The sequence below is a fragment of the Stenella coeruleoalba genome (assembly GCF_951394435.1).
Source record: "Stenella coeruleoalba genome assembly, chromosome: 2".
Taxonomy (NCBI): domain Eukaryota; kingdom Metazoa; phylum Chordata; class Mammalia; order Artiodactyla; family Delphinidae; genus Stenella; species Stenella coeruleoalba.
Window position 1 is genome coordinate 65134842 of NC_137147.1, and position 27540 is coordinate 65162381.

At 37.3% G+C, this 27540-nt stretch overlaps 1 protein-coding gene across 7 annotated transcripts in view; it reads right to left on the minus strand.

Annotated features, from left to right (window-relative positions):
* The window catches only part of AKAP6 (A-kinase anchoring protein 6), a 598487-nt gene that overhangs the window by 105300 nt on the left and 465647 nt on the right, over positions 1-27540 (minus strand). For all 7 annotated transcript variants that reach the window (XR_013827168.1, XM_079913691.1, XM_079913693.1 and 4 more), the window contains one exon: positions 25801-25921. Coding sequence is in view for 6 of the 7 variants with exons in the window: in XM_079913691.1 (XP_079769817.1) it covers positions 25801-25921 (121 nt within the window). In the remaining variant the exon portion in view is untranslated. The remainder of the gene's footprint in view (positions 1-25800; positions 25922-27540) is intronic.

A 27540-nucleotide genomic window follows, 5' to 3' on the forward strand; every position in this document is an offset into this window, starting at 1 on the left:
TTGCTACTGCTGGCAAAATTCCTGAATGTTTGACAATCAGCTCTCAAAAGCTAGAACTAACCAGATCCAGCAGCCCACTACCTGGCATCTAGTGTACAGGAGTTGAGCATAGATAAGTCATCTTCTATCTTTCATACTCTAACTATTGCTAGGGTCATAGAAAGAGAGAACTATTGATATTTTTCTCTACTAAAAGAAAATGCATAAATGTGATGATTACTAACATTTGATTCCAGTCAAGGGAAAATAAGAGGAAGTAGTGTGGATTACAGAGGACAGGAGAGCACAAGTTTCTCTACTCAGCTCTGCCAACTGTTCCTGTGTAGGAATATGGCTTCAATATGGCTTCTGTATGGCCAGGTACACATCTGAAGAGAAGACAGAATGTATATTTTTATGTGAAATCTTATAATTTTTATGTTGAATTAAAAATTTTTAACACTGTACACGTCAACCTACGTCTCTGAGTTAGATCTGAATTTGCAGGCAACTATTTTGCAGTGTCTCTTTTAGACGATGATACTAGATTCCAAAGAGAACACAACATGCTGGCATAGTAGATGAAACTGAAGAAGGAGATAGGACAAATATCAAGCCAGACAGAGTTAATAACCATCCCCTCCCCTCACAAAAAAAAAATAGAAATACAGAAATTGCACAAAGAATGGAGGTGACTAGGTTTCAATTGTCTTTAGGTTCAATGAGTCAACAGACAGTGGAAGGAATGTAAAAAAAAAAAAGAAAGAAATATATTCGGGGCTGAACTGAGACAAACCCAGGGTCAAAAAAAAAAAAGAAAGGTAGCAGACAGGTCAGCTTGACTATGGTTTACTAGGCCCAAACCTGTAGTCCTTGTTCTTATTGGGTTCCATGTTCCGAGAGGGACCTAAGCAATGTATTAAATATCCAAAGGAGAGCACTTAAGGAAGGGAGAAGATTCAACACTTCTCCAGGGAGCAGGCTGTGGAAGAAGCCAGAGATAGATATTCAGCCGAGAGATAAATAAGAGTTGAATATGACAGAAGAGAGGGAAAAACATGTTAGCAGATTTGGAATATTTACAGGAGTAAATAGAAAACATTAATTTGTTTCATCTGACCTCAGAGGTCAAGCCTGGGATCAAAGACTGAAGCACAAGAAGAAAGAAAGCTTGGGCGATAGTGAGTTCACAGTCACCAGACTTACTTAGGCAGAGACCAGAAGTCTACCTAGTTGGGATATTTTATGGGATAATGAGGCACTGAATGAGGATTGGTCTAGAAGATAGTCTAGAATTCCTCCCTATTTTAGAAAGTTGAGCTTCTTTGGGCCCACATTTACCAGATGAGCCATAACAATCACGTTATTATGTGCAGAAGAAATGCCAAGACTGAAAAACAGCAAGTTAAGGAGAAGCTGTCACTTGCTGGAAAGAGACTCAGATATAAGATACTCATGCAGAGAAACCCAGGAGACCAACAGTGGAGCAAAGACACAACCACATAAAATGTAAGCTATACAATCTAAGCTCAAATACAGAGAACAAAAAGAAAAGGCAAGGTTGACTGAAATATTCTCAAATCATCTTCAATCTGTCCTACTTTAGAGGTATATTTGATGAATTCCTGAACTTAAGGAAACCTTTTGGGTCCTGTTTTTGACTAAATATTTTTAGGATATAGGAAACTTCTACTATACAATTTATGCAGTTAAGCCCATATTTCAAGAAGTCCTTCCTGTAGATATTTTAAAGACAAACTTCACAAATACCACTCTCAAAAATTTTCTTCCATTGATATATATCAGAACTTTCTCTAGCAGATATCTAGGAAACGTGTTATAACTCTTGCTGCCAGCAGTGTGGGCATAATGGCAATTTCTCCTACATGCTATGAAACTTCATGGTTCTGCTGTATTATGTCGAAAATCTGCACATCTCAATGGGTTTTCTGTTCATTCCAATGCACTTCAGTGACGATGTGGATCATTGCCATAATACATCATGACTGTTCTAATTACAGTTTCATTATGATATACCCTATCAGGGCTGTTGTAATGTCATGTCAGCAAATAGTAAGAATAGTTATGCAATTATGTAATATCTGTTAGAGTATGCAGTGTAGAATGGAAAAAAAAAAAGGAAGACATGAGGAGCAGCAGTTAATGTAATGAAACTCAGTCTTCTCCTTTAAAAAAGTTTCTAATTTAAAATACCATTTCTTTTGTTTCCCATCTCCCAACCTAAACAAATGCCTTCAATCACATTTATTTTTGTTTAATTGGATACTACTATATAATTTAATGGACTGATTTTTTTTAATAAAGCAAAATAAGAAGAGAAAAGGGAAGTCCTTGACTGTAAGCTGTTCTCTGTATGTCACAAAAGAATAAGATTCACCTAATATATGCGACAAGAAATCCAGTAAAAATTTAAGTGTAATAAATTAAAGCCCACTGAGGCTTACTATTATGCAAACTTCAAATACAACGTCACATTCTTCTGTTGCCCTTGATCTCTTGTTGCACATAGAATTTCTTGCCTCATCTCCTAAAACTCAATTGACCAGCTCTGTCTTAAAAAAAACTAAGATAATGAAATGAGATAAAGCATTAGCATCCATATTTACTTCTCTAAATTATGACCATAAGCATTCACTTGCCTTTAGTCCAGCTGCCAAAATATACCCAGATATCTACAAAAATAGAAATCTTGTCATTTGTCATAAATTTGAAGAATAAACTCTCAAAGGATGAGGGCATGCCTTTTTGGTCAACCATGGAGTATCTTGAACATTTGAGGCCTTCAGAAAACACTGAGTCAATGAATAGTTTCTCAAACTGAGTGATACATGAACTGCTTTTTGTTGTTTTAATATACAATCATGGGAGAATTTATATATCAAAGCTTACCCCATATCTTTATAGCTGAATTACAGGCCTGTTCAATGCATTTATAATAGAAATGCTGACGAAGCCTAAAGCATGGATGTGTACAGTTGTGCAGCAGCAGCCATTTCAAATATAGATATATTTTTAGCATTAGGAGGGACCAAGTTTGTTTAAATCTGGACTTTTTTTTTTACAATTGCAAGTAATGTTAATAACACACTGTAAATGTTAAGGCTAAGTGTGCAATGTCAAAATAGATTGAATCTCTCTGAAAATTGGAAATTCAGGCTTTTCAAACGTAATCCAGATGTTTGGCTTTTATTCAGATTTCAAGAAAGAGGGAACTAATATGATATAAAATTCATACATGCATATTTCATTAGTGCCTTTTGTATCACTGAATTAAACATTCTGAAACGTGCTTTTCCCAAATCACATAGAGTTTTAAACTAAAGCAGTTGCCAAGATGTTGCTCACCTCAAACATAACGCCAAATGAATCTCATGAGGAAGAAACTATAGATTTCTTATGGTAACTCTGTTGATAATGTTTCTCCAAAGAGAGTATCCTGCTTTCTCTTTGAGGATGACAAGAAAAATGAGAAGTAGAACACTGTAGCCATTGTAGTGTATCAAAAAGATATTACTGCCGAACATGGTAACTTTGAAAATCTGTGAAAATCAGTGGCCTAAATGAAGGCTGAAAGCACTGTCTCCCATACTGTCATCATCAAAAACAATCTTTTCAAGTTTAGTGCATATGGGCATTCCCTAGGGGCCATGGACTCCAGCACTGAGAAGCATGTCTAGAACTCACCATGAAGGTGTTAAGACAGAGCCAATCAAAACATTTCCAGGGTTGTCTGCTCTGAAAACACAAGAGAAATGCCCTCATACCTTTATGTATTCACATCATGACTTTTCTTTGGTAGGGTGTTTTTAACCTTTCAAAGGGTTTTAACATCTATAATCTTAATAGATACATAATGCCATGGGGTTCTTCTTGGTGACTGCCTGAGTCCATGTATAATAAAACATTCGATCTCTTAGGCCACTTTTTGAGAGTACTCTGGGTGTCTTCACATCAGATGAGGATGAATGTTGTTTCAGAATTAGGATATAAGCTCCTGCAATGGAGTATATAAGGTCAGGGACCATGTTTTGTTGACCCTCTATCTGCTGTAACTCTAAGCATTATGGCTTAGATATAGAAGGTAGTTGGAAAATATTTATTCATTTGAATTTCTCCTAAAAGACCAGGTGAGCCTGTATCAGGCTGTTGAAATATATGCCAGGTAAAATTATATAGTACACAGAAATGAGTAGCAGGTGATTGCCTTATTTCTCTTTGAATTTAATGCTCAGTAAAACTTATTTGGTTAAATCATCCCGTATAGAATTTTTAGAAACAGTGAACAAATTTAATTGTTTCCCATGGCCAGGAATGGTTAATATAAGAAAAGCTCCTATAAAATGTATCAAAGAAAAGAGGAAGGTGACAGCAGCTCTTTAAATATTTAAGGACACCTTTTATGAGTTCAGTGTTTTCTCACAGCAATAATATTTGATCAGAATGCAAGAGGCTGGCTCCAATTTCTAGTTCTAACACGAGACTGCTATAGACTTAAAAACCTTTCTGTTCTAGCCTCTCTTCTTTGTTTCTTTGGGGTACATGTCCATATTTACCAGACAGAGCTTTTAAGAAAATAAACTTTAAAGATTTTAGGCTTTAAGCTTTAAGTACTGTGTCTTGCTTCAGCCTCAAAAAGCTTGACTGTCATTTCAATGGATTTTTCTCTTTTTTGTTCTCCTACGCGGCAAACCCGTGGGGAAAGTTAGTAATATCACTTCTGTCTTACGGGTTAAAAATTGATGCACAGACGTTAAGTGACTTGCCCAAGGTCAATAAGACCATGCTAAAAGGCAGAAACAGAATTTTCTGGAAGAATTTCAGCTTAGTTTGCTAGGCCATTCTGTTATTCTTGAAAATGCATCTTTAGATATCAGTCCAGACATCTGAGGAAATTAGTGGGCCCTGGGAGTATAATGTAAATAAAGTCAAGAATGCCATCCAAAGTGACTTTAGAGTAGTCAAAACACAGTTAAGAACCCCACCCTTATAGCTTCTACAGCCAGATTCACTTTGGTGTGGGCTCATCTTTCAAACCTCCATACATCTTTAACAGCATGAGGCTGAGGCTAAAAGGGCAGATAGGAGAGTCCTCACTGTTAGTCATGCCTGTCATCCAGGAGCTCTGGGGTACAGGTAAAAATTTATTAGTATAAACTAAGACTATAAAGAGCAAACCTTGGTTGTGACAACTGCTTTTAACTGCAGTTATGTAAGGGAGTCTACCATAAACATTCAAGTAAGTTTACTAAAACAGCGCATCAAAGAGAAACATACTGTGTTTGTGTGTATGTGTATGTATGTGTATCCAATCACACAAGTGATAAAAGTAAGGAAGAGGATGGAGAGAAGATTTAGAGAACAAAATGAAGGAAATGCAGAGATGGATGGAGAGAAAGTAATACGTAAATAGGGAAAATTACAAAGGTTTAAACAGATGGGGAAACAATAACTAGTCCGCAGAGAATAAACCACAACAACTACATAAAAATAAAAGTATTGCAGAAGAGGAAGAAAATCACAGCTGGAGAGAAGGTCTTTAGTGAATGACTTCCCTGAAATAATCAGATGAAAGAATATGATAATGATGGCTTAAAAAATTGTGTAAGGGCTACAGAAATTCACTAAGAGGAGATGAGAACAAAAAGAGGCAGAAGTACCAGGATGTGGCCATTTAGTACAGCTTACATCCATAATAAAGGATCACTTTTCAAGAATAAATAGGTACTAAAATTTGTGATTTCCAGGATTTTCTCTAAGCACCATCGCTAGGGAGCCCCTTCACTGGGCACCATCTTCCCCGTGACTGTTAATTCTGCCTTTGCTATATTGGTGGCTTGCTACATGGTCCAAGGGATGCCGTGTCATATTTCTGTGTAAAATCTGTTCCATTTAAGACAGGGACAATGATATACTCGCCACTTACCCACCACAGATATATTCTAAGAAGTAAATAGGTCAGTTTCTACAAAATTTCAAATCTCTGTGGAAAATGCATCATTAAAAAAAAAAGTCTCTACTTTTAATAACATGACTTTTGTAATAAGATTTTTTTGGTCTGTTACCCATTTGCAAGTAAGAATGCAAACTTCCCATTCATTTTTCTTATATGTCTTAGAAATAAGGTACTATAACTATTGTCTACATTAGAGAGTAAAACAAGTCACACTGGAGGGGAGTCATTGAAAAGGTACTATATATATATTTTTTTTTCCCTGATCTTTTAGAAAATATATCAACAAAGCATTACTATTTTTCTCTACCCTTAATGAAGGGAGGAGGGAACATGTTGATATTACCCAGTAATACTACTTCTCAAAATCTATACACACATGACCATTTAATAACCAAGTTCTATAAATATGGAAACAGAAAAGGACCCATGCCAAACATTTTAATTTGTGAACTAATGAGTTTCAAAGAGTTAGGCCAAAAAAAAAAAAGAAAATATATGCCTGGAATCAGATTGCCCATTTTTAAACTCTGCTTGCATTGCTTACTAGCTGTGTAATTCTCTACGCCTTAGTTGCTCATCGGGGGATAATATTAATACTTCTTTCATAAGGTTGCTCTGAGGACTGAATGTGCTAATATATGCAATGTCCTAGACAATTCCTATTACATAATAAGCACTATATTCAAGCGTTTGTTCACACTTGATCCAAATGCTGCACGCTAAAAAAAATAACCTGTGGCATAACTTTTCTCATCTCTTTTATGCCCCTAGTTTGTATATTTATGTAAAACTTCCCTTCACTAAATAAAACACTGAATCTAGGAATCAGAATTCAGTGGAAAAAAACCTTGCCTTTTATTGACTTCCATTGAACACATGGCTGAAAGCTATTGTGATTTGCCATTGGTTTGTTACTCTTCCCCAGTGTGTCTTCCTGATTTTGGTAAAGGCCTAGGAGCATGTCAAACTAATTCCCAAATCTGAGGGGTTTTCCCATATTGCATTCTTCTGCAATGCACCTGTCTCCATTCAACTTATTAAAATTCTATCTGGCAAGGTCCAGTTCAAATTTCATTTCTTCTACAAAGGTGTTCTAAGATGAGCATGTTTTTTTTGGTTTGTTTTGGTTTTTTTTTGCGGTACGCGGGCCTCTCACTGTTGTGGCCTCTCCCGTTGTGGAGCACAGGCTCCGGACGCACAGGCTCAGCGGCCATGGCTCACGGGCCCAGCCACTCCACGGCATGTGGGATCTGCCCGGACCGGGGCACAAACCCATGTCCCCTGCATCGGCAGGCGGACTCTCAACCACTGCACCACCAGGGAAGCCCAGCACTTTTTTTATACCACACAAATGTGCTATCTTGGCTGTAATTTCATGTTTTTTGGTTTTATTTTTCTAAATGGATTATAAATTACTATGGAAAAGGATAACCTTCCTTTTAGTTTGTTCTCCATAGAATATAGTAATACCTAACAAATGCTTATTACCTCATCTTCATAGTCAGACAGCATCATTCCTTACTCTTCCTTACTTTTTAAAGTAAGGGTGGAATTATTCAACCATTAATTCCTAATACGTGTATTAGAACATATGGACATATTTAATTTTTAAAATATATGTGAGAAAGGAGAATTAAGGTAGGAAATATCATTGTGTGTAGGCACACAGAAAGTGATGCAAATTTCATAAATTATTAGTGGGGCTTGATACTAATTAGTACAGTTTGGAAAGTAGAAAAAAACTTGAAATCAATGTTTCCCCAAGTAAATATGAATCCGCCTTTAACCAGATAGCTCTCCAGAGAAGTAGCCCCAGTAGGGAATTTGGAATTAGTGTGATCGTCTGTCACTAGGTCTCCCAGGGCTGACTTTGAATTCAAATGTGAGCCTATTCTCTACCAAAATACCCTAGAGACCATTCTGGTCTTTTTGTCATAGACAGCTAAATGTCTTTAGCCATATTTGCCATGACATCCAATGTGACGAATGAAATACAAACCAGGGGTGTACATACCGTAACACAAGCAGAAGGTAAGAACAGGTTGTTCATATGATGTGAAGTGACCCATTTTCAATGGAAATATAAATAAATATATCTATTCTACGCTGTCAAGAAATCTGAGGAACATTTGGTAACTCTGCCTAAAGAAAACGGTAGGAAAATTAAAATATGTGGAAAATAAGATGTCAAAGAGAAAGCTGAACTTCCATAACAGATTTAGCAAAGGACACTGTTGAGAACCTGATTGAATAGCTATGTAAAAAAGAGTGGATATATGTATATGTATAACTGATTCAATTTGCTGTAAGCAGAAACTAACGCAACATTGTAAATCAACTCTACTCCAATAAAAATTCATTTAAAAACAAATGAAATTTTATATAAATCTGAAAAAAAAGAAGAGTTATCTACTACTGAATAAAAGTAAAATGGAAAGGAAAGGGTCCAAGAAGGCTCATAATATATGTATTTATGACTACTATCTGAGATGAACTAAAAATAACATGGCATTCAGAAATTACCACTGTTAGGCTACCCTAGTGGCGCAGTGGTTAAGAATTCGCCTGCCAATGCAGGGGACATGGGTTCAAGCCCTGGTTTGGGAAGATCCCACATGCCGTGGAGCAACTAGGCCCGTGCACCACAACTACTGAGCCTGTGCTCTTAGAGCCCGTGAGCCACAACTACTGAGCCCGTGTGCCACAACTACTGAAGCCTGCGCGCCTAGAGCCCGAGCTCCGCAACAAGAGAAGTCACCGCAATGAGAAGCCTGTGCACCGCAACGAAGAGTAACCCTGCTCACTGCAACTAGAGAAAGCCCACTCACAGCAACGAAGACCCAGCGCAGCCAAAAATAAATAAATAAATAAAATAAATTTATTTTTAAAAAATTAGAAATTACCCCTGTTATGGTAGTTTTCCAAAAAAATTATATTAATTCAAATATATATTGTTTCCTTAGCTTTGAAATTGTTCCTAAAATCCTGATTTTTGCCAGATTGCCTATAGGCAAAATCAATTACTAATTAGAACAATCTTTGTTTTTTCACCAAAGAGAGAATATTGAAGTTGGAACACACCTTGGAGCTACCTAGTCCATCCCCCTCACTTTACAGATGAAGAAAATGAAACCTGAGAGCATGAGTGTCAGTGCCTAGGGAGAATCCGGCCTCCTTGTGCTTTATCACAGGGCTTTCCAATCTTTTTTTTCCTATCACTGGTCTTTAGTGAAGCTTAAAAATAAGATCAAAGAACACTCAAAAGAGGATCTAGATTATAAAATAACATAAAGAAACTGAGGCACTGAAATGAAGTCCATTCACATCCTCAAGAGAATTTAATACGTGGAGATCTGAGTGACAGTGGCCTTTGCCTTTTCCTGAGGAAGCCTCGAGATCAGTTAATCCTGATAGTATGCATATGAGAGTGTGACTGAGTTGTGGTAAAGCTCTTAGAGTAATAGCCAAACTTTTTTTTAAACTCCACTTTGTTGTACGTGTGTATGTGAGAGTGTGCAGCTACATATTTTTATTTTGTTTTTACTCTTTCTAAGTCTAATGGATAATTCATTTTCTAAAAAGGTCAGTGTAAATTTCTGTTTCGGGGTCAGACACGAAATTTAGGGTTCATAGAATGATTTCAGAGCAGTCCAGCCGCCAGAGAAATACTCATAAAAGCAGAATAACAGCCAAAGTTGAAAGAAGTGTGTTAGAGCCACTCTCTGCTTTCCTTTGGGTCCCACAAGCACGCTAGAGTATAGGAGGCCACCTGGTGGTGAAATGAACCAATTAACCATTTAATATTACATTGAAAAGCAAGCAAAATAGGCAGATTTGGGGTTGTTAAAAAAGAAAAACTAGAACCTTGAGCAAAAAACTGATAGTCAACGTGTATTATTGCAATACAACAGAGAGAAAATTGAACTGGAAAATCATTCATCTGTAGAATAACGTATATTCCTAAAATGTTGCCATAATAGTTATTATTTATACCAGGGACTGGCAAACTTTTTCTGCGAAGAGTCAGATAGTAGAGGTGACCCTTGAACAACTCGGGGGTTAGGGGCACCGACACACACACACAGTCAAATTTCCAAGTATAACTTTTCAGTGGACCCTCTCCACCTGAGATTCAGCAACTATGAATTCAACCAACTGTGGATCATGTAGTACTGTAGTACTTATTTACTGAAAAACATCCATGTATAAGTAGACCCATGCAGTTCAAACCCACACTGTCCGAGGGTCAACTGTAAATAGTTTAGGCCTGTGAGCATGTAAACAGTTTAGGCCTGTGAGCCTAAACATATAGTCCCTGCTGAAACTACTCAATTCTGCTATCTTAGTGTAAAAACAGCCACAAACAATTCATAATGAATGTGCCTGGCTGTGTTCCAATAAAACTTTATTTGAAAAAAACCAGGCTATAGTCTGGATTTGACCTTCAGGCTGTAGTTTGTCAACCCCTGATTCTGTACTATGTATTGAGCGCGTACTATTTACTATAAGCACAGGGCTGAACCCCTTACATACCTCAATGAGTCCTAACAACCTTTCAGGGTAGGTGCTATCCCCATTTCGCAGGTTTAAAAACTGCAGCTTAAAAAGTTTAAATAGGGGCTTCCCTGGTAGCACAGTGGTTGGGAATCTGCCTGCCAATGCAGGGGACGCGAGTTCGAGCCCTGGTCTGGGAAGATCCCACGTGCCGCGGAGCAACTGGGCCCGTGAGCCATAATTACTGAGCCTGCGTGTCTGGAGCCTGTGCTCCGCAACAAGACAGGCCGCGATAGTGAGAGGCCCGCGCACCGCCATGAAGAGTGGCCCCCGCTTGCCACAACTAGAGAAAGCCCTCGCACAGAAACAAAAGACCCAACACAGTCATAAATAAATTAATTAATTAATAATAAAAAAAAGTCAGGTGCTGTGCTGACTATTAAAAAAAAAGTTTAAATAATTTGGTGTATAATGTACTCTGCTCCCTCTAATTTAGAAATGATTTATGTAGCCTCCTGACCATTTTTCTCTGTGATTGCGGACACCTGTTCTGACCCTCCCTCTCATTCATCCTGCAGAGGCTGCTTTTGGATTCCCTCCATGGTGACTTTGCTCCTGTTTCTCTACCTCACGTTCTCTTGAAATGTTGTCTCTTACCATCTCTTTCTCCATCACTTCTTTTATGTTTAAAAGCTTTATGTCAGTTTTCATAACAACAGATGCAAGCAAGCACAGAAAAAAGACAAAAGCAATGTATTAAAAATAGATAGCCACATATACAACAATAAGCCAAAGAAACTGTCATACCATATTTGTTCCAAATGGAATGTGAGCCAAAAACATGATGCTCACTCTTACATAAATAATATATTACACATCCACTGAGAGAAGCAGCAGCTCTGTCCCTAAGTGGCAAGAGGATTCTTTTGGTCCATTTTTATCTTATTTTCTTTTTCTTTTTAAACTCTTTTTTTCCCCAGGTATACACTGTAAGTCATACCATCTCAGACCACATTCCTCTTCCAAACAAACCATGAACTATTTTATTAACTGTTAATAAGAGAAAGTTGAAAAACCTGATGCAGAAATCCACAGCGCTCACTAAGGCCCCTCAAATACATGGATTTACCAGCAGTCTCTCAATATTAGCATATTTTCTCCTACAAAAGAGGATTGAAGTGGTTTCATTTAGATGGAGTGTAGACAAAACTGAAATAAAGGATTTTTAAAAGATTTTTTAACTTGAAAAGAAAACTGCAGAAAATTCAGATATGTGACTATATTGGAAAATAGAAAAGATTTAATTATGGAACATGGATTCTGGCTGATTTGACAATTAAACCTAACAACAGAAGGGATTTACACTAGATATAAGAAGACTTTCAGGGCAGTGAGAATTGTTAAACATTTTAATGGAAGGTTGTGAATTCCCTCTGGAAAGGTCTTTAATGGAGGACAAATTCTCTCCTATCTGGAATGGATAAAAAACAATCTCTGAAAGAGAGGAAATGAAATGAAGGTCGTTTTGAGGTCACTTGCAGTCCTGAAACTTCAGGTAAAATTCTTACTTCTCATGAGTAAATAACTGTACAAAACCTCTAAGGGATTCACTTTGGAAGATTCAGGAGAAAACACTTGTTAAGCAGGTGATTCAATTCAGAAAGTATTGAGTGTCAAATATTACCTAACTCTGGGGAGACGTCCACCCCAGGAGGGCACATGTCTGAGCAGCAGCGTGGACAATGGACAGGGAACACAATTATTTACTTCAGTTAATTTTTTAAAAAAATCTTTGAGCTCCAGTCAGCTTTCTGTAACTATTTCCTGAACTTGGTGACCTCAAAAATCCTGCAAGAGCTGGCTGTCACATGAAATTTCTGGCATTATTCATGGTATCCCTGGATCTTTTTGTAAACAGAAAAGGCTCTGACAGTGTTTCTATACTCTATTTCCTTTTCTAGCCCAAACTTGGATGGATGGAGCCTCTTAAAGTATCATCCAAACACTGGTTATAAAATGCTAGCCAAATCTGGGCTCTTGTGCTATACTCCCTTGTTGTAGAGAAAAAATTCAATGAGCTCAACTCTAGAGATTCATTTATATTGAAGTCTTCAGGAACGTGAGGATTTTTGTTCGTGGCTTATAAGAAAACCAGAGATTCAAGGAATGGGTCTTTAGTATCACCAGGCTGAAGAGAGTGAAGAAGAGGAGAGAACAACCATACAGAGAGAAGTGTTCCTCAGGCTTATTTTCAAATCTCAGCATGTCCCAGCTGAGGAGGAAGGACAAAGTTCAGTGGGAAGACAGTAAACCCAAAAGGATGCCAAAGTAGACACAAAGAGGGGCAAGAAGTGAATTTATCACGAATCTTTATCAAATTCTCATTTTAAATGGCACATCTTTTAACCTTTTCTTTATTGCTTAAAATCATTAAAGCTTACAATTAATCACTAAAAGTATAAATGACCATATATGAGGATTATTTTTTTAAATAATGAGTATAAAATTTTTAAATACAAGAGTGGGAGTAAGTTTCGAAATTACATTTCAGCTTTTTCTTGACATTATAGAAGTGAAATTTAGTTTTTTAAGTTTCATATTCTGAATTGGCTTGCTATAGCTTTGGAAGATGAGTCAGTCTTTTAGACTCTCCCCACTTCACCCTCATCATGACGGACTTGGATTAAAGAGCCAGCCAAAGTCCAAATCTCCTATTTTTCTCACCCCTTCATGATTAAATTTTTAGACACACACTCTTCTGAAGTCAAACCAAATTTTCTACAATGAAAGTGTCAGTAAAATCTCCTGGTAACTATGGTACAAGAACAAATTGTGGTGATATACTTCACATTTCAAATGACTGTTCATGTTTACCTATACTTATTATTCTATTATTAGGCTTTGCATTTGCACGGTTCATGTTATCCTCACATGTATAAACACTTGTACTGAGATTGTCTACATAATCAAGAATACAACAGTGAATACTACAGTTTGAAAGGTTGGAAACTAGCCATAGAATTATGGTGATTAGTTGTACATTTTTGTACCATTTGTCTCAGACATGGATGTCACTGTCCTTCCCTTCCTCCCTCCCTCTTTTTTTCCCCATCACCACGTTTTTTCCCCTGATAGCAACCTGGCCAAATCTGGGTACTCTGAGTATTAAGAACTATCCTTAAGGCACATTGGTTTTTCAAGGAGAGAAATTTTTGCTTTTCTTTTTATATATAATGTAAGAGGAAGCCATGAAGTTTTAGACTCAATTACCACAGCATGAAAATAGGATTGTTTTCTTGAAAAAGTAATGAGTTGATAGCATGGCTCTGATTAATAGGATCTAATTAATAGATTATTAAATAAACCTTATTGGAAAAATGTTTCTCACCATATATTTATTGAGTTTCTATTCTGTGCCAGGTACTGTGCTAAGCACTGGAGCTATATCAATAAACAACACAGACATGAATCCTGCCCTTGGAATGTGAAATCTAACAAAAATTATAATCATTCATTCTCAAATTTAGTCCACAAAGTTTAAATCTATCATATTATTTAAAAATATGCATTTTATTAATAACAAAGTACTCATGGCTAAATTATTCTCAAGGAGGGTTCTCTCAGGGAGGCACCTGTGAGTATTGAAAGGGATAATTCTATTGTAATGAAGGTAGCAAAATCCAGTATGCCAAATTTTATAACATAGAAATGAGCTCCAGACTGAAACTTGGCAGATATGAAAAGAGTTTGTATAGTTATTTATATATGCATGATTTAAATGTCTTGGGACAGCCAGCATGTCTGGTCCAAGGAGTCTGACTTCATCCAGATTCAATCCTGATGAAAGATTCTTTTAATTCAACATGTTAATACTTTGTATATGTGTGCATATGTGTAAACACACATAAATGTATGCATAAATGTGTGTACCTCTTCCACAGACTTCCTAGTTTCCAATGGCTAAAATGAGGTGACAAGGGGAATATCACAGATCACAAAGCTTTATGCAAATGTCTATGAGCACATGGAGTCAACCACTTAAGAAGCAGCCGAAGTAGTAAATTCAGACGAGTTTCAGGGGTGTATAGATATCCTATTGGAGAAAGTTGTGGTCTGAGAAAGATTGGAAGAAAATTTGAAGTCAACCCCAAAAGCAATAAGGATTTTAGTCTGGTTGACTCTTTCCTAGCTTTAGAGAAAGAAAATGTGTGTGTGTGTGTGTGTGTGTGTGTGTGTGTGTGTGTGTGTGTGTGTGTGTGTGTATTGTGTCTTAGGTAAATGAATCAAGGTTCAGCAGCAAGACCACTCTTCCCTCTTAGCTTCCCAGTGTGCCTCATTAGGGATAGAGTGTCACAGAAGTGCCTATTTTAAGAAAGTATGAGCTTCACAAATGCCCACTTTATTAAAAATATGCTTGGAATGCCCTTGTTTCTGAGAAATGCATTTGCTTCCTTGGCAGGACTGGAAGGTGGTTTTTCTGTAAATGATATTCCTCTAGAGCATCTCTCCATGGGGACACTTCTTCAATGACTCCCTTTGGCAATAACAGAATCCATGAGGTTGAATCTTCCTTGGGCAATGCTGCCTTTAGTGCATCTCCCAAAATGACATAAATATTTTCGGCCTTGGCTTTCCTGAATCTGACAGAATATAACAGGAGGCTCCTGTTATGGCAACACTTCCCCAGGGTGCTGAGGTGCTTAAGAAAGGCTGATGAGTGGCTAAAGAACCAGCCCAAACCCATCATGTTTTCTCTGCAGATGTACCATCTAAATATTTAGGACTTTCTTCTTTCTATCTTAGCACAAAAAGTTCATGAAGAGGGTGGAAATAATGTTCTTGCAAGAATTTTACCTATTGTAGAGAAGAGGATATGGGGCAACACTGAGCAGGCAAGGATCAAACCCTGACTTATTTACTTATTTCTTGTGGTAGTTATTGGTGCAGCTCAACAAATATTTCTAGTTTTCTGCCTTCCAGCATATAGTAGGAATTCATTTCCCCATTCAGTTTGGAGTAAGGTGGAGCCATGTGATTCGTTTGGGCCGATGATTGAGAGGAAGTGACATGTGTTTCTTCCAAGTAGATTTAGTTACTAGAGTGAGACCCTCCAGAAGTCTCTCTTCTCTTTGCCACATTGAGGGAATATTTAAGAGGGTGGCTGGTCCATGAGTATGATTCCTGGAGTAATAGCAATGTGAAGGATAGCTCATAGCCAACTTGTGAAGGACATGTAGTATAAATACATGAGAAATAAATCTTTGCAGGTTTAAACTTTTGAGATTTGGCAGTTGTTTGTTATCTCAGCAAACCCTAGCCTAATCTGACTGAGAAACTAGTTCTGTGTCTTTCAGGCTAGCCACTTAATTGTATTTCAGGCTCAGAGTACATGAAATGGGGAAAATAATCCATGATCATTGTGAGCATTAAATACAATAATGTACATAGGGCACTGACATAGTCAAATAGTAAGATTTGACCAATATTAATTTTTTTGTCCCTCTATCCTACTCCTATCTCATAACACACACACACACACACACACACACACACACACACACACACACAGAGATACTTCCCTTCTTATCATATGGTGAAGTAGGTAACATCTGCATCCTTGGTCCCTTTTCTGGATTTCTTCCCTCTACCCACTCCCCACTCTATCTTCCCTTCTCAGTGTCTTTCCATTTAAACTAGATGTTAAAATTGGCATTTAATTCAATATTATTCTCCCCCTCCCCATAGATTATCTGCATCCAGTAGAGTACACTCTTTTTTACCACAAAGAAATGAATCTTAAGGATGGGATTTAAAGTTAGACATAGTAGTAAAACAAGGACAGAAAGGAAGGAGGTTAGAGAGTTTATCTGTAAAAGCACTATGCTTGAGCTTTGCCTGCCCCCTGCCCCATCCCCAGCCAAGGCTCACCAGCCTATTCTGAACAGGTACCTGGACTTCCTTTGAAATAACTAAAACGTTATTTATGTACCCTTCTAGCCCCACCTCCCTGCTTTAGGAATATATGCATGAAATCCTAACAAGCTGTAAAAACTAGAATGATAATAAAGACGAAATATTTGGATTCAATAGCATATATATCTTATACACTTCCTTGTAGTTACAGTTACGATAACCAATGCCTTCCTGATGTAATTACATGAAACATTAAATCTAACATTTATTCTTTTACATTAAGACCACTTTGTCAATGACAATACTTGGTTTTCATCTTTAAACTCTGGTACTTATTTTTGACAAAATAAATAACCCCCAGTTCTTACCATGGCTGTCTGTAAAGTTTAATCACACATCATATAACTTTTTTTCTAGCTTCAAACCAGATTAGCTTACATATGAATATAACCGCTACAAATAAGTAATTTAAAAATAGGAAATGCTAAAAAGTAGGTGAGGGGCATTTCCATTAAGTCACTGATCTGAAACATATCTATATAGTGTTGAGCAGTTCAGGAGCCAAAGGTGGCAGTGAACCAAACGCCCTTTCTTATAAGGAACTTAAATGTTCCTCTAATTTATTTTATAAAAACCAGAAAGAAATCTACAAATATGTAGAGTTAAAGCCAAATATCTCAGCTTAACATGGGGCGGGGGGGAACACTGCACATTCACATCTAATTAAGTAAAAGTCATTTTTCAAAAGCTAAAGGCTGAAATTTTCACAATTTAATCCAAATTTTTATTAGCAAACTCTAATGATTATCCTGATTGCAATTAATAAAATCTCCCAAACAGGTCAACTCATTTAAGTGCTATCTGTAATCATTTGGATTTTAACATGACGGTTATTACTTATTACCGTGAAACCAAGTAGCACAATGAGATATTGATTACTTTTAACCTTTAGATCCAAGGATTCAAGAAAGGTTAGAATAGCGGAACATTCTTCCTTTCTTGGCTGGCAAATGTATAGCCTTCAGGAGAATTCAAATGATTCCCATTGGCCAAGTAGATCCAAGATTAGTTCATTCTCTGGGCTGACAAGAAATGATGATGCTTTTAAAAATAACACCCAGCACGTATCTAGTGAAGTGTTACATTTATATAACCAATGGCCTCAAGATGTGCTTCACATCACAGCAAATCTCAGGCTGTTAACCCTTTACCAAGTTTTGTTTGTGAAAGTATCTTTGTTGGAATGAGATATTAAATATAATAGCTTTAATTGGAATAAACTCATCTCATTACACCAAGTTCTCTGGTAGGTTCCAAAAGGCTGAACACAATCACTGGCCACTGTTGGCCACTAGCACTTCTTTTGGTTTTCTTTTTTCCATGACAACATTTAGAAATAATTTTCACACTTGTGCCACTGAAAAGCAATGAGTTCTAGGTAGAGTCCAGCAAAACTATGGGCAAGGGAAACATAACAGTTATGTGTTAGATTAATTTGCAGAACACTTGGCATTATTATTGCCAAGTTGTCAAATTGCTCCAAGTTGTTCCGGAAGGTTGTTATTAATAGTATGTTTTCTGAGGAAAGTTCTGTCTACTTTTGGAACTGCATTTCTGTTGCCAAGGAAACTCCTTTAAGCACAGTTTTCTAGGAGCACACTGCTGCTTTTGTTTGCCAGTGTCCTATTCATATCATCTAAGTGAGCGTTTTATATGCTCCAGCCTCCAGTCCCAAATGTTGAAGTTTTAGCCCATTTAAGTTGCTTTTTCAAACATAGCTAATGCCTGCTATGATTTTCCTCTCCCTTTATCCCCGCTTCTCTCTCCACTCTCCACCCAAAGCCCCTCTCTCCCCGCCTTCTTCCCACTCTCCCTCCAACATGCCCAAACCTTACTATTCAAGGTTTATTTTTTTAAACAGTTGCATTAGGGAAGATAGTTTTCACAAGTTTTTGATGAATTAACTTCAATTTGAATAATAATTCCATAGGTTGTAGCATTAGTCCTTCAAGTGTTAATTATCTTTTCACTCTAAAATTAATGTAGTCATTTCCTACTGACTCCTCTACCCCATTTACTGAAGTGCTGAGGAAAACATGTCATTGAGTCCTGAGCCAGCCCTGTTGTTGTGATTAAGCGTGGTCACATGGCCCATCTCTGCCAAAAGGAGGGCCCTGAGAAAAGGTGACAAAGACAGTGATTTCCTGTCAGCAAAGAGTAAGACAGGGCTGTCTAGAAGTGATGCAAATGAGGGGAACTTTCCCCACGGCTTGTTTGATCCACTCTAGGCCAGAGCAGGCCAGGCCAGGGAGAGAGGGAGAAGCACAATACAGCAGAGGCTGCCCAGAGAGCCAACGCACCTTCCGGCCAGTGGCTCACCCGCCAGAGACAAAAACTGCTGGCGGGGCTTCCCTTCCTTGCCCCTCTGCACACAGAGCCAGCTATTTCTTGGCATACTATTCTCTTAACATCCTTCTTTTTTTTTTCCTTTTAAAAAAGCAAGGAAAATAGGTATTATAAGCTCCAGCATAAATAGTGTTTCATATATTGTTCAGAAACCACATCCATCTACTTTTTCTTCTAAACATTTTCAGGATAAGTTTTGCCCTTTCTCAAGAAAGAAAAGAAAAGGAAAGAAAGAAAACATACACATATATTCAAGTATTCAGAGCAAACACTGATTAATCAAAGCTCAAGTTAATATGACAACTAATCTAAGGACTTTTTGAACTTTAATAAAAATGGAACAACAAAGTCACTTCTAGGTAGCAGTGGAGGTGGCCTAGGTTTTTCCATTCCGATCACTTTAAAAAAGATTAGATAATGTTTTTTGAAATATTATAATGATTTTAAGCATATTCTTCTTATCTTAATAGAGTTTTAATCTAACATACAATTAAGCTCTACAAATAATCTACTGGGAAAGAGGTAAAAAATTATCATTAGGTTCTTGTGCCTGATATATCTGGTACATTTTTACCTTGACGGCTTCAATAACTAGTAATTTGCTTCATTTTGAACAATCAAGGTAGAAAATTTAGGTACTGAAATTCCAGTATAAGGCCTAATTAACAGAATTTAATTTTTTGACGTGTACTTCTATTCTTGTAAATTTTTTTAATAAGTTTATGGATTTTCTTCTATTTTAATCCTAGCTACTATGACCTGGACTATGAACCAGCCTACCATTACATTTTTAAGAGCTCAAGTTCAGTCATAAAGGTATCAAGCCACATCTGAAATTATTTAGATCAATGTAGTCCAGAACAAAATGAAAGAGAACTATTGTAGAGGGTTGAATTTATAAAATATAGGAATAGCATGATTAATCTGTTTTCTATGATTGGTTCATAGCTATGGCATCATTTTGGCATCAACAGTTATAAAATAACAAGTCAACTATGTCTCATTTTTCTTCTTTTACACTGTATTTCTTATCCCCCAGAATTTCTTATCTCATTCCATACATGTTTCTTTTAAAAGTCATAATCCTTGTCTTATAATATACACCCAAATTCTCTAAAGTAACATTTTCTCCTTTAAAATTTAGCCCTTTCTTGTATCTGGCTTTTCTTCCTGAAACAATTCTTCTTTCAATGTTTTGGTTTTAAAAATTTGTTTGTATTTGATTTTTTAGTTCTTATTTATTCATTCATCTACCCATGATTTTAATTTACTCCTTTATTCTTTTTTTCTTTGGTTAACTTTGAATTAACTAATTTCAACTGCTTTTCCATCTCTTCAACGTTTATATTTCTTTCTCATTTTACTAATAACCTCTTCTTTTCCAATATATAATAACGATGTCCTTTCATTAATTCCATCTGGTCACACTATCATTGAAAGGAGCTACCTACGGGCGAGAGCTGTGCTCAAAATCTCTAACCATTACCTGGCAATAGAGTCAGAGAAAAAATAACTAACTCATTTGTCAGAAGTATTAAGTTCAGGCAGGGCTTCCCTGGTGGTGCAGTGGTTGAGAGTCCGCCTGCCGATGCAGGGGACACGGGTGCGTGCCCGGGTCCGGGAAGATCCCACATGCCGCGGAGCGGCTGGGCCCGTGAGCCATGGCCGCTGAGCCTGCGCGTCCGGAGCCTGTGCTCCGCAATGGGAGAGGCCACAACAGTGAGAGGCCCGCGTACCGCAAAAAAAAAAAAAAAAAAAAAAAAAGTATTAAGTTCAGAAATCTACTTGTAAGAAATATTGTGGTTAGGCATTTCTCTACTATACCATTCTAACCCCTTATATAAAAAAATCCTAAAAGAAAATATCTTCGTTTCTAAGTATCAAAATAAACAATTTCTCCAAAGGAAGTATAATGTTTTTTCTCATGGAAAATGTAAATTTAGCGTTTGACCACATTTCCTTCTTTGCTTTCACTACCAGGAAACCCAGAATAAACTTTTAGGATCATCTTTAGTAATCGTGTAGGACCTTATAGTCTGTGCCTACACATTAACTCTTCTCACAGAAATAGAATCCAGCTTACATATATTTTCCCAGTTCTGATTTGTACTTATATATTAAAAATATTTTTATTGTTCCCCTGTGAATTTTATAAGTTCTTACAACCTCAAACCAATAACAAAATAAAAATGCAATTAATATGTTTAGTAAGCATTGTATTATATAGAATGAATGGTTCTTTTCCTTTTTCACACAGGATATATTTTTACAGATATGCCAATGGAGAAAGATAGAGGACACTTGCATTTTTCCCATAAAAGCAGAAACCATGAGTAACCAACCCTCTAAATTAAGTATAGCATCTTCAGTGTAAATTCCCTGAAAGTATACAGGTCTTGATTGAAGTGAGTGTTAATATTGTTATTTTTTTTTAAGCTGGAAGGGTTATTTTTAACCCCTGAGAAGTAATATAATCTAATATTTTATTGATGAGCAACAGCTAAGCCATTCACTCAAGGAACAAATCTATAAATGTGGTGTTTTAGTGAGCTTCACACTACCTGAGAACAGCTCTTGTTTAATTATAACACTAATCACCAGCCTACAACTTCTGAATTGGGCCCTTGAACTTAACCCTTGAAACCCCACGCCAATCCAGGACGGCTAGGGGCTCTGTCACCTGTGCTCTGCAGGTGGCAGAGAACAGCAGTGCCCTGTGGCAAGGAAAGAAGCCCATGACAGGGCACAGCCTCACGGCACTCCAGAACCAGCTGCGCCTGCTGCAGAGGGCAAGGCGGCAGCAACAGCCGCTGCCTGGCCTCCAGCTCTCCCATCATGGAGATGCTTCCAGGCCACTCAGTCTATAAAATATATAGGATGGGGGAGAAGGTGTCTTGCGCTTCCCTGAACCCAAGAATAATGCCACCTTTGATCTGCAGATATGAAAAAATGAAGCTTTTCCTTTGCAAGTGGGTTTTAAATATTTCTCCATTAATAGTTAATGCACATGCAGACAGCTCCCTATGATTATGAATTCTGGCTTCGTAACGCTAGTCCAAATAGGAGCTGAACTTTCAAAATCATGGTGTTACTTTTGACAAATTAAATTGTCCTACTTAGGAAGGTAGCAGGAATGAAGAGAAAGAAAATGAGAGAGTGGGAGTAAATTCTCCTTGGAGCTTATTCTCAGATTGAGGAAGAAAAAAGACGAGAAAAGACTACATTTGTGTTTTCTAAGCTGATGATACTGCCAATGTTTATTAGAAAATAGCTTCAGAAGGTCCCCATTCTGAGGCTGAGCCAGACCGAAAAGGGGGAAGGAAAGACATTGGCAGTATGTCTCACTGTCTCCAAACAAAGAAGAAAACATATTTAAGGGAGTGGTTACTTTTTAATAAGAATCAGGTTGTTCTAATGGCCCTGCAGTTTAAAACTAATCAGAAAGAAAATGATCTTAAATTTCTAACAATCTGAAAATAACAAGAAATGTTTTAAACAGATAATCCACTTTACAGCCCACTGTAATATTAAGGTTCTAAATTATGTGAGGTTGTATCTATGTATTCTTTGCCTGTTAAACCTAATTCTCTTCCTTTAAAAGTTCCTTGAATATTTTGCTGGTTTGAGGTAACCAAGATATCATAATAGGTGCTCCGCTCAGGAGGTCTGCTGAATGAATAGTCTGGGGTCTTTATCAGAAGTTCCATATCTAGGAGTTAAGGTCACATGATTTTCTAGCAGAGACAAGAATAGAAAATAAACAGGTAAAGTCAGGAAAGGTGGTGTCTAACATTGAAAATGCTAAAAAATCTTCACACTCACTGACGACCATCTTACTATCTTTTCTCTAACCTAACATTTCCAAAGGTGATTTTCAGGCATCAACCTAGGACTAAGTAATGCAGAATTGGGGTCTGGGCATGCCTATGCATACCAGGAAATCAGCTGAAAGATGAAACAGAGAGAGCCCCACCCCAGGGAAAGGAGAACAAAAGTTTCAGATTCTACGATAACAGGAATAATGATTCTGTCCTGATCTACAGTTCCTGGAATTTTACCATCACTCAGTTGAAGGTCTCTCTTAAAAGTTTTTCACCCTCATTGTTTACATTAATAGCAGGGATCATGAGCTTCAATCCCATCCTTAATTGTTTTAACTCAACAACTATTAGTTCAATATCAACCATGTAAGGTGCTTTGCTTAATAACAAAGAATACAAGGGCAAAGCATTTTTCTTGCTGTTATACAAGCATTTTAAGAAATGAAGATGATGTAGATACGTTGAGATAGATTGAAAATGCTATGAAATGAGTTGGGTGTCCAACTGAGTTGTCACAATGACTAGAGGAACATGAATAACAAATGTCCTGTAGTGGAAGGAACGGTTGCACAAACTAATAAAAAATTGTTTTGTCCCAAATGTCAATGGTACCCTTGGTGAAAAATGCTGATGAAGCATTGGTAATTTTTAGGGCCAACAAATTTTAAGATTAAAGATGATTAAGGTAGACTCAAATGGTGTTGAAAGCCTAGAAAGGCCGGGGACCAACTGAAAAGCTTTAGTCCTTTAGGGGTCTCTGTGATCAACCGGCTCCAAACCTCCTTCGCCCAAGGCATTAGTTTTGTTGATTCCTAGAAAAGCAGATTAGAACAGAGAAATGGGACACTGAAAATGTTGACCTAACCTAAGAATCCCTGGGGATTCTGGGCAAAGACCTGAGATTAATTTTCTTCCCTCAGTTTTTCTAATTCAGGAGCCACCCCAAGTTCTAAATTACTCCTTCATCAATATCCTCAGGATTGCTTTGGAGGTTTCTAAACGTCTGGAATAATTTGGGAGCTTATATAAAGAGAGACCCTCTACAAACCTATAGCACTGTCCTTGGTTTCTAACATAATCTTTAATTTGTTTACAAGCCTAATGCAAAATCAGTGCTAGTCTAGTGAGCTTAGATATGCTGAGCATCTGAAAGAAGAAACAGAGGACATGAATCACAAATGAAGAGCCCCAGTATAAAAACGTTTGGAGGGCTTCCCTGGTGGCGCAGCGGTTGAGAGTCCGCCTGCCGATGCAGGGGACGCGGGTTCGTGCCCCGGTCCAGGAAGAACTCACATGCCGCAGAGTGGCTGGGCCCGTGAGCCATGGCCGCTGGGCCTGTGCTTCCGGAACCTGTGCTCTGCAACGGGAGAGGCCACAACGGTGGGAGGCCCACGTACCGGAAAAAATAAATAAATAAATAAATGTTTGGAAAAATACTATAATCCAGAAGTACTGACTGGGTGGAATAATGGCCTTCAATATGCCAGAATGGGAATTCTCAGGCAGAGCACTTACAAGGAAACCACAAGTAAAGGAAGAGTGCATTTTTTGTTCAATGTCTTCCTATTAATTGTGATGTAAATTATATGAATGTGATTTTGACAAAGAATAGCACTGTTTCTAAAAAAAATAGTGGTTTATGTGCAAAATACAAAATGCATCAAGAAGAAAAGAAATGTTATTTGGCATCATGGGTGAAATAAAATCTGAGATAATGGCTTATGATTAGATAACTTTTGTATTTTTTTTTCTTTTTTGGCTGAACTTTTAATGCTTAAGTCTTAGGAATGAAACAAATATTTTTGTACCATTAAATTAATATAGATTTATAGGCACTTTTCACACATAATTCTTGATCCCGGCATGAAATGCGAAATCACCTGGCTTTGGTTACATTAGGTTGAAATTGTTACTCTAACAATATGTGAGGCCAGAAGATGGTAGCTTTGTGGGTAATGTGGACAGCTATCCATATAGGAAACAGCTAGTAGTCAACAAACTTGATTAATGTTGGGCAGAATTCTTTAGGGAGTAAAATATCACCTTTTGCTGAGTCCCTAGGGAGCTTATATCTTCTCTTAACTAAGATGATCCCCGAGGGACACTAATTAAAGTCTACCAGACCCTTGAAAATAAATCTCTCTCTTTAGAGGAGGGAAAATTTAAAATAATATATTAAGGAAAGGTAACTTAAAATGATAAAAATTGGAGAAGAAAGAAGACAACTTTTATTTGACCTTGAATGTACTTCTTATTCTATAAGAAATTTTAAAAAGCTAGAGGGTAGTTGTTTCTTGTCATTATACTGTTGCTGATTCTGTGGTTAGTTATTAATTTTATTTTTTATGATTCACAATCTGCTCTTTGAAATATGCCATATGCTCAAAGCAATTCAAGGATGACAACTGTCAGAATTACTCCAATAAAAATTGCCTAAATGAGGAAGATTTACTGCAGTCTGATATTTCAGTGGAAAGTCCCTCTACCCTCCCCAACTGCTTTTTCAGACACTGAATCTTACAACCATTTTTTTCAGTCAAAATCTCATGCTTGTTTTGTAAGAACTTCTAAGACTATTTAAATAGAATTGGTAAAACACATTAAGCTAGGGGTGAATTAACAGACATGGAAAACAATATAGATAGTTATTAGATGGATTGCCTACAATCAATATGTTGAGTACAAAGACAGTTTTCTTAAATCACATGCAAATGCATTGACTTAATTTGACAACGTCTGCGCTACGTAACACCAATAAACATTAAATTGGACAAGGTCTGTACCCCGGAAGCAGCAAGCCAAACAGAAGGCAAATTTCTTTTATCTCTGGGAAGATCTGAGGGGTGGATAGACTCCACCTGAGTACTCCAATCAAAACACATTTTGTTAATGTTACCAATCCATTTATCCTTCATTTTGTTTCAGTCTACTTATTAATGCAGTTTCATTTATTGCTATTCATCTTGAAGATAAACCTTTGTCCTTCTATAGAATTACACCAAATAGAATGTGATAAAGGGAACTTTCTTGCAATTATGATGTCCATGCAGCCTGTCAGCACACAAGGGATGGAAATGAGTTTGGGGACAGGGAAGAGAATTCTAATAGACACCATGATACATACAATGAACGCAAAAGATATCCTGAGAGAAAGACTTGTCAGGCTAATCAGATCTTCCACAGCAAGGTAAAGGCAAGAAGGGTAGCTCTGACCTTGTAAAGATGCCGCTGCTGCTCCTCTGACATCATCAGGTCGTGACTGTCCATCACGAGGGACTCCATGTCAATCAGCCAATCCCAGAGCTCCTGATATTCTGAATCAAAGTCCAGAAGCCTGAAGATAAGGCACAGAATGTATTATGCATAAATACAGTGTAGTTGTTCAAATCTCATATTACAATAATATATTCTTGAAAACCTGTGATGTTCCTAGGTGATACCTATAAAAAGAGAAGGAAAAATTCTCTGTGTGGTTAAACAGAGAGCAAAATAGGAACTCAAGCTTGTGACATAGCCATTGCTTAGATTTTGAAAACGTAACCTGTAATTCTGATGCTCATACCTGAGACATATCATGGCTATTTCCATTTGTTCACCCTTTCTGAGCACTTGCAGCATTTGAACAAAATGATTACTACTATGTCCTTGAGAAAGAGCATTGCCATATTTAACAGAATGAGAAATGGAGGGTCAGTGCCTTGTGAAGGTTACACAGTCAAGAACTTGGGGTAAAAACAGCACTCTCAACATTCAAACCCCTTTCTCTATGACTAAATTTTCCACAGATATTGCATCCCAATACCTTCATGATTAAGAATACTAATTCAACTAACTTCTCTAAAATGATCACAATATACTATCCTATCCAAAATATTATTTTCACTGGGAAGTGACTCAATCATTTATCTGTCCCTCTGCTGTCTATCTGCCTATCTCTGCAAACATATATCCTACATATATTGTCATGGATGAGTAGCCAGCATTTCAGCTTAACACTCAGGGATAGGCTTGAGTGACTCTGGTAAGCCAGTGAGAACCAGGGGCAGATCCAGTATGAGACAGGTGTTCCCCACAGACATGTAGGAAACAAAGGTAAGGACAGGAAGTCAAAACAATGAATCTCTGAATAGCCAGCAATCATTAAAATTCAAAGGAGGATCACTGTGGTTTTCAACAAAATAAATCATTAGAATAAGGAGCTTAAAAGGATTAATGTGATTCTCTCTTGAAAGCTTGGTGAATAAGTAAAGCTCAGATTCTTCTAAAACACTGTGATCAGAAAATGAAAGCGCAGAATGAAAAACTATGACTGTGTCCTTCTCCCCAAAATCATCCCCCTAAAAGAAATCCTAGAGTCTTGTCAAACTCTAACTGAGCAAAACCCTATCAGTACTAATGAAGCAGCAGCCTCAGGTATGAATCTGAATTTATCAAGTGAGCATTTTATTACCACCTTGTTCCTGTCTCTATACACGAAATGACTGCTTTCCAAGAAAATGAACATCCACTTTTCATAACTTACAATTTAATCTTAATAGATTTGTCAAAAAAAATTAAGGTGTGTCTGGTGATGAAGGAGACTAGATCTAGAATTGTCTAGTTTATTTTAATTACTTTACCATAATTATAAAGCTTCTTGATTAGAACCATAAGTGCCCAGGACAAGGATTATCATTGGCTAACACATAGAATTAATTAATAAATGTTTACTGAATACCAATGATGGGTATAGGTGATGTAGCCAAAAACTTTAGTAAGGCTAAGGTGGTCTAGAGCAGTGCTTTTCAAACTCTAATGTGCATATGGCATAGCTGAGGAGCTTGTTGAAATGCAGATACTGACTCAGTACTTCTAGGGTGGGGCTGAGATTCTGTGTTTCTAATGAGTGTTGGCACCTAACAACGCTGCTGGTCCTGGGTCTCACTTGGAGTAGCAAGGACTTACAGCATACGT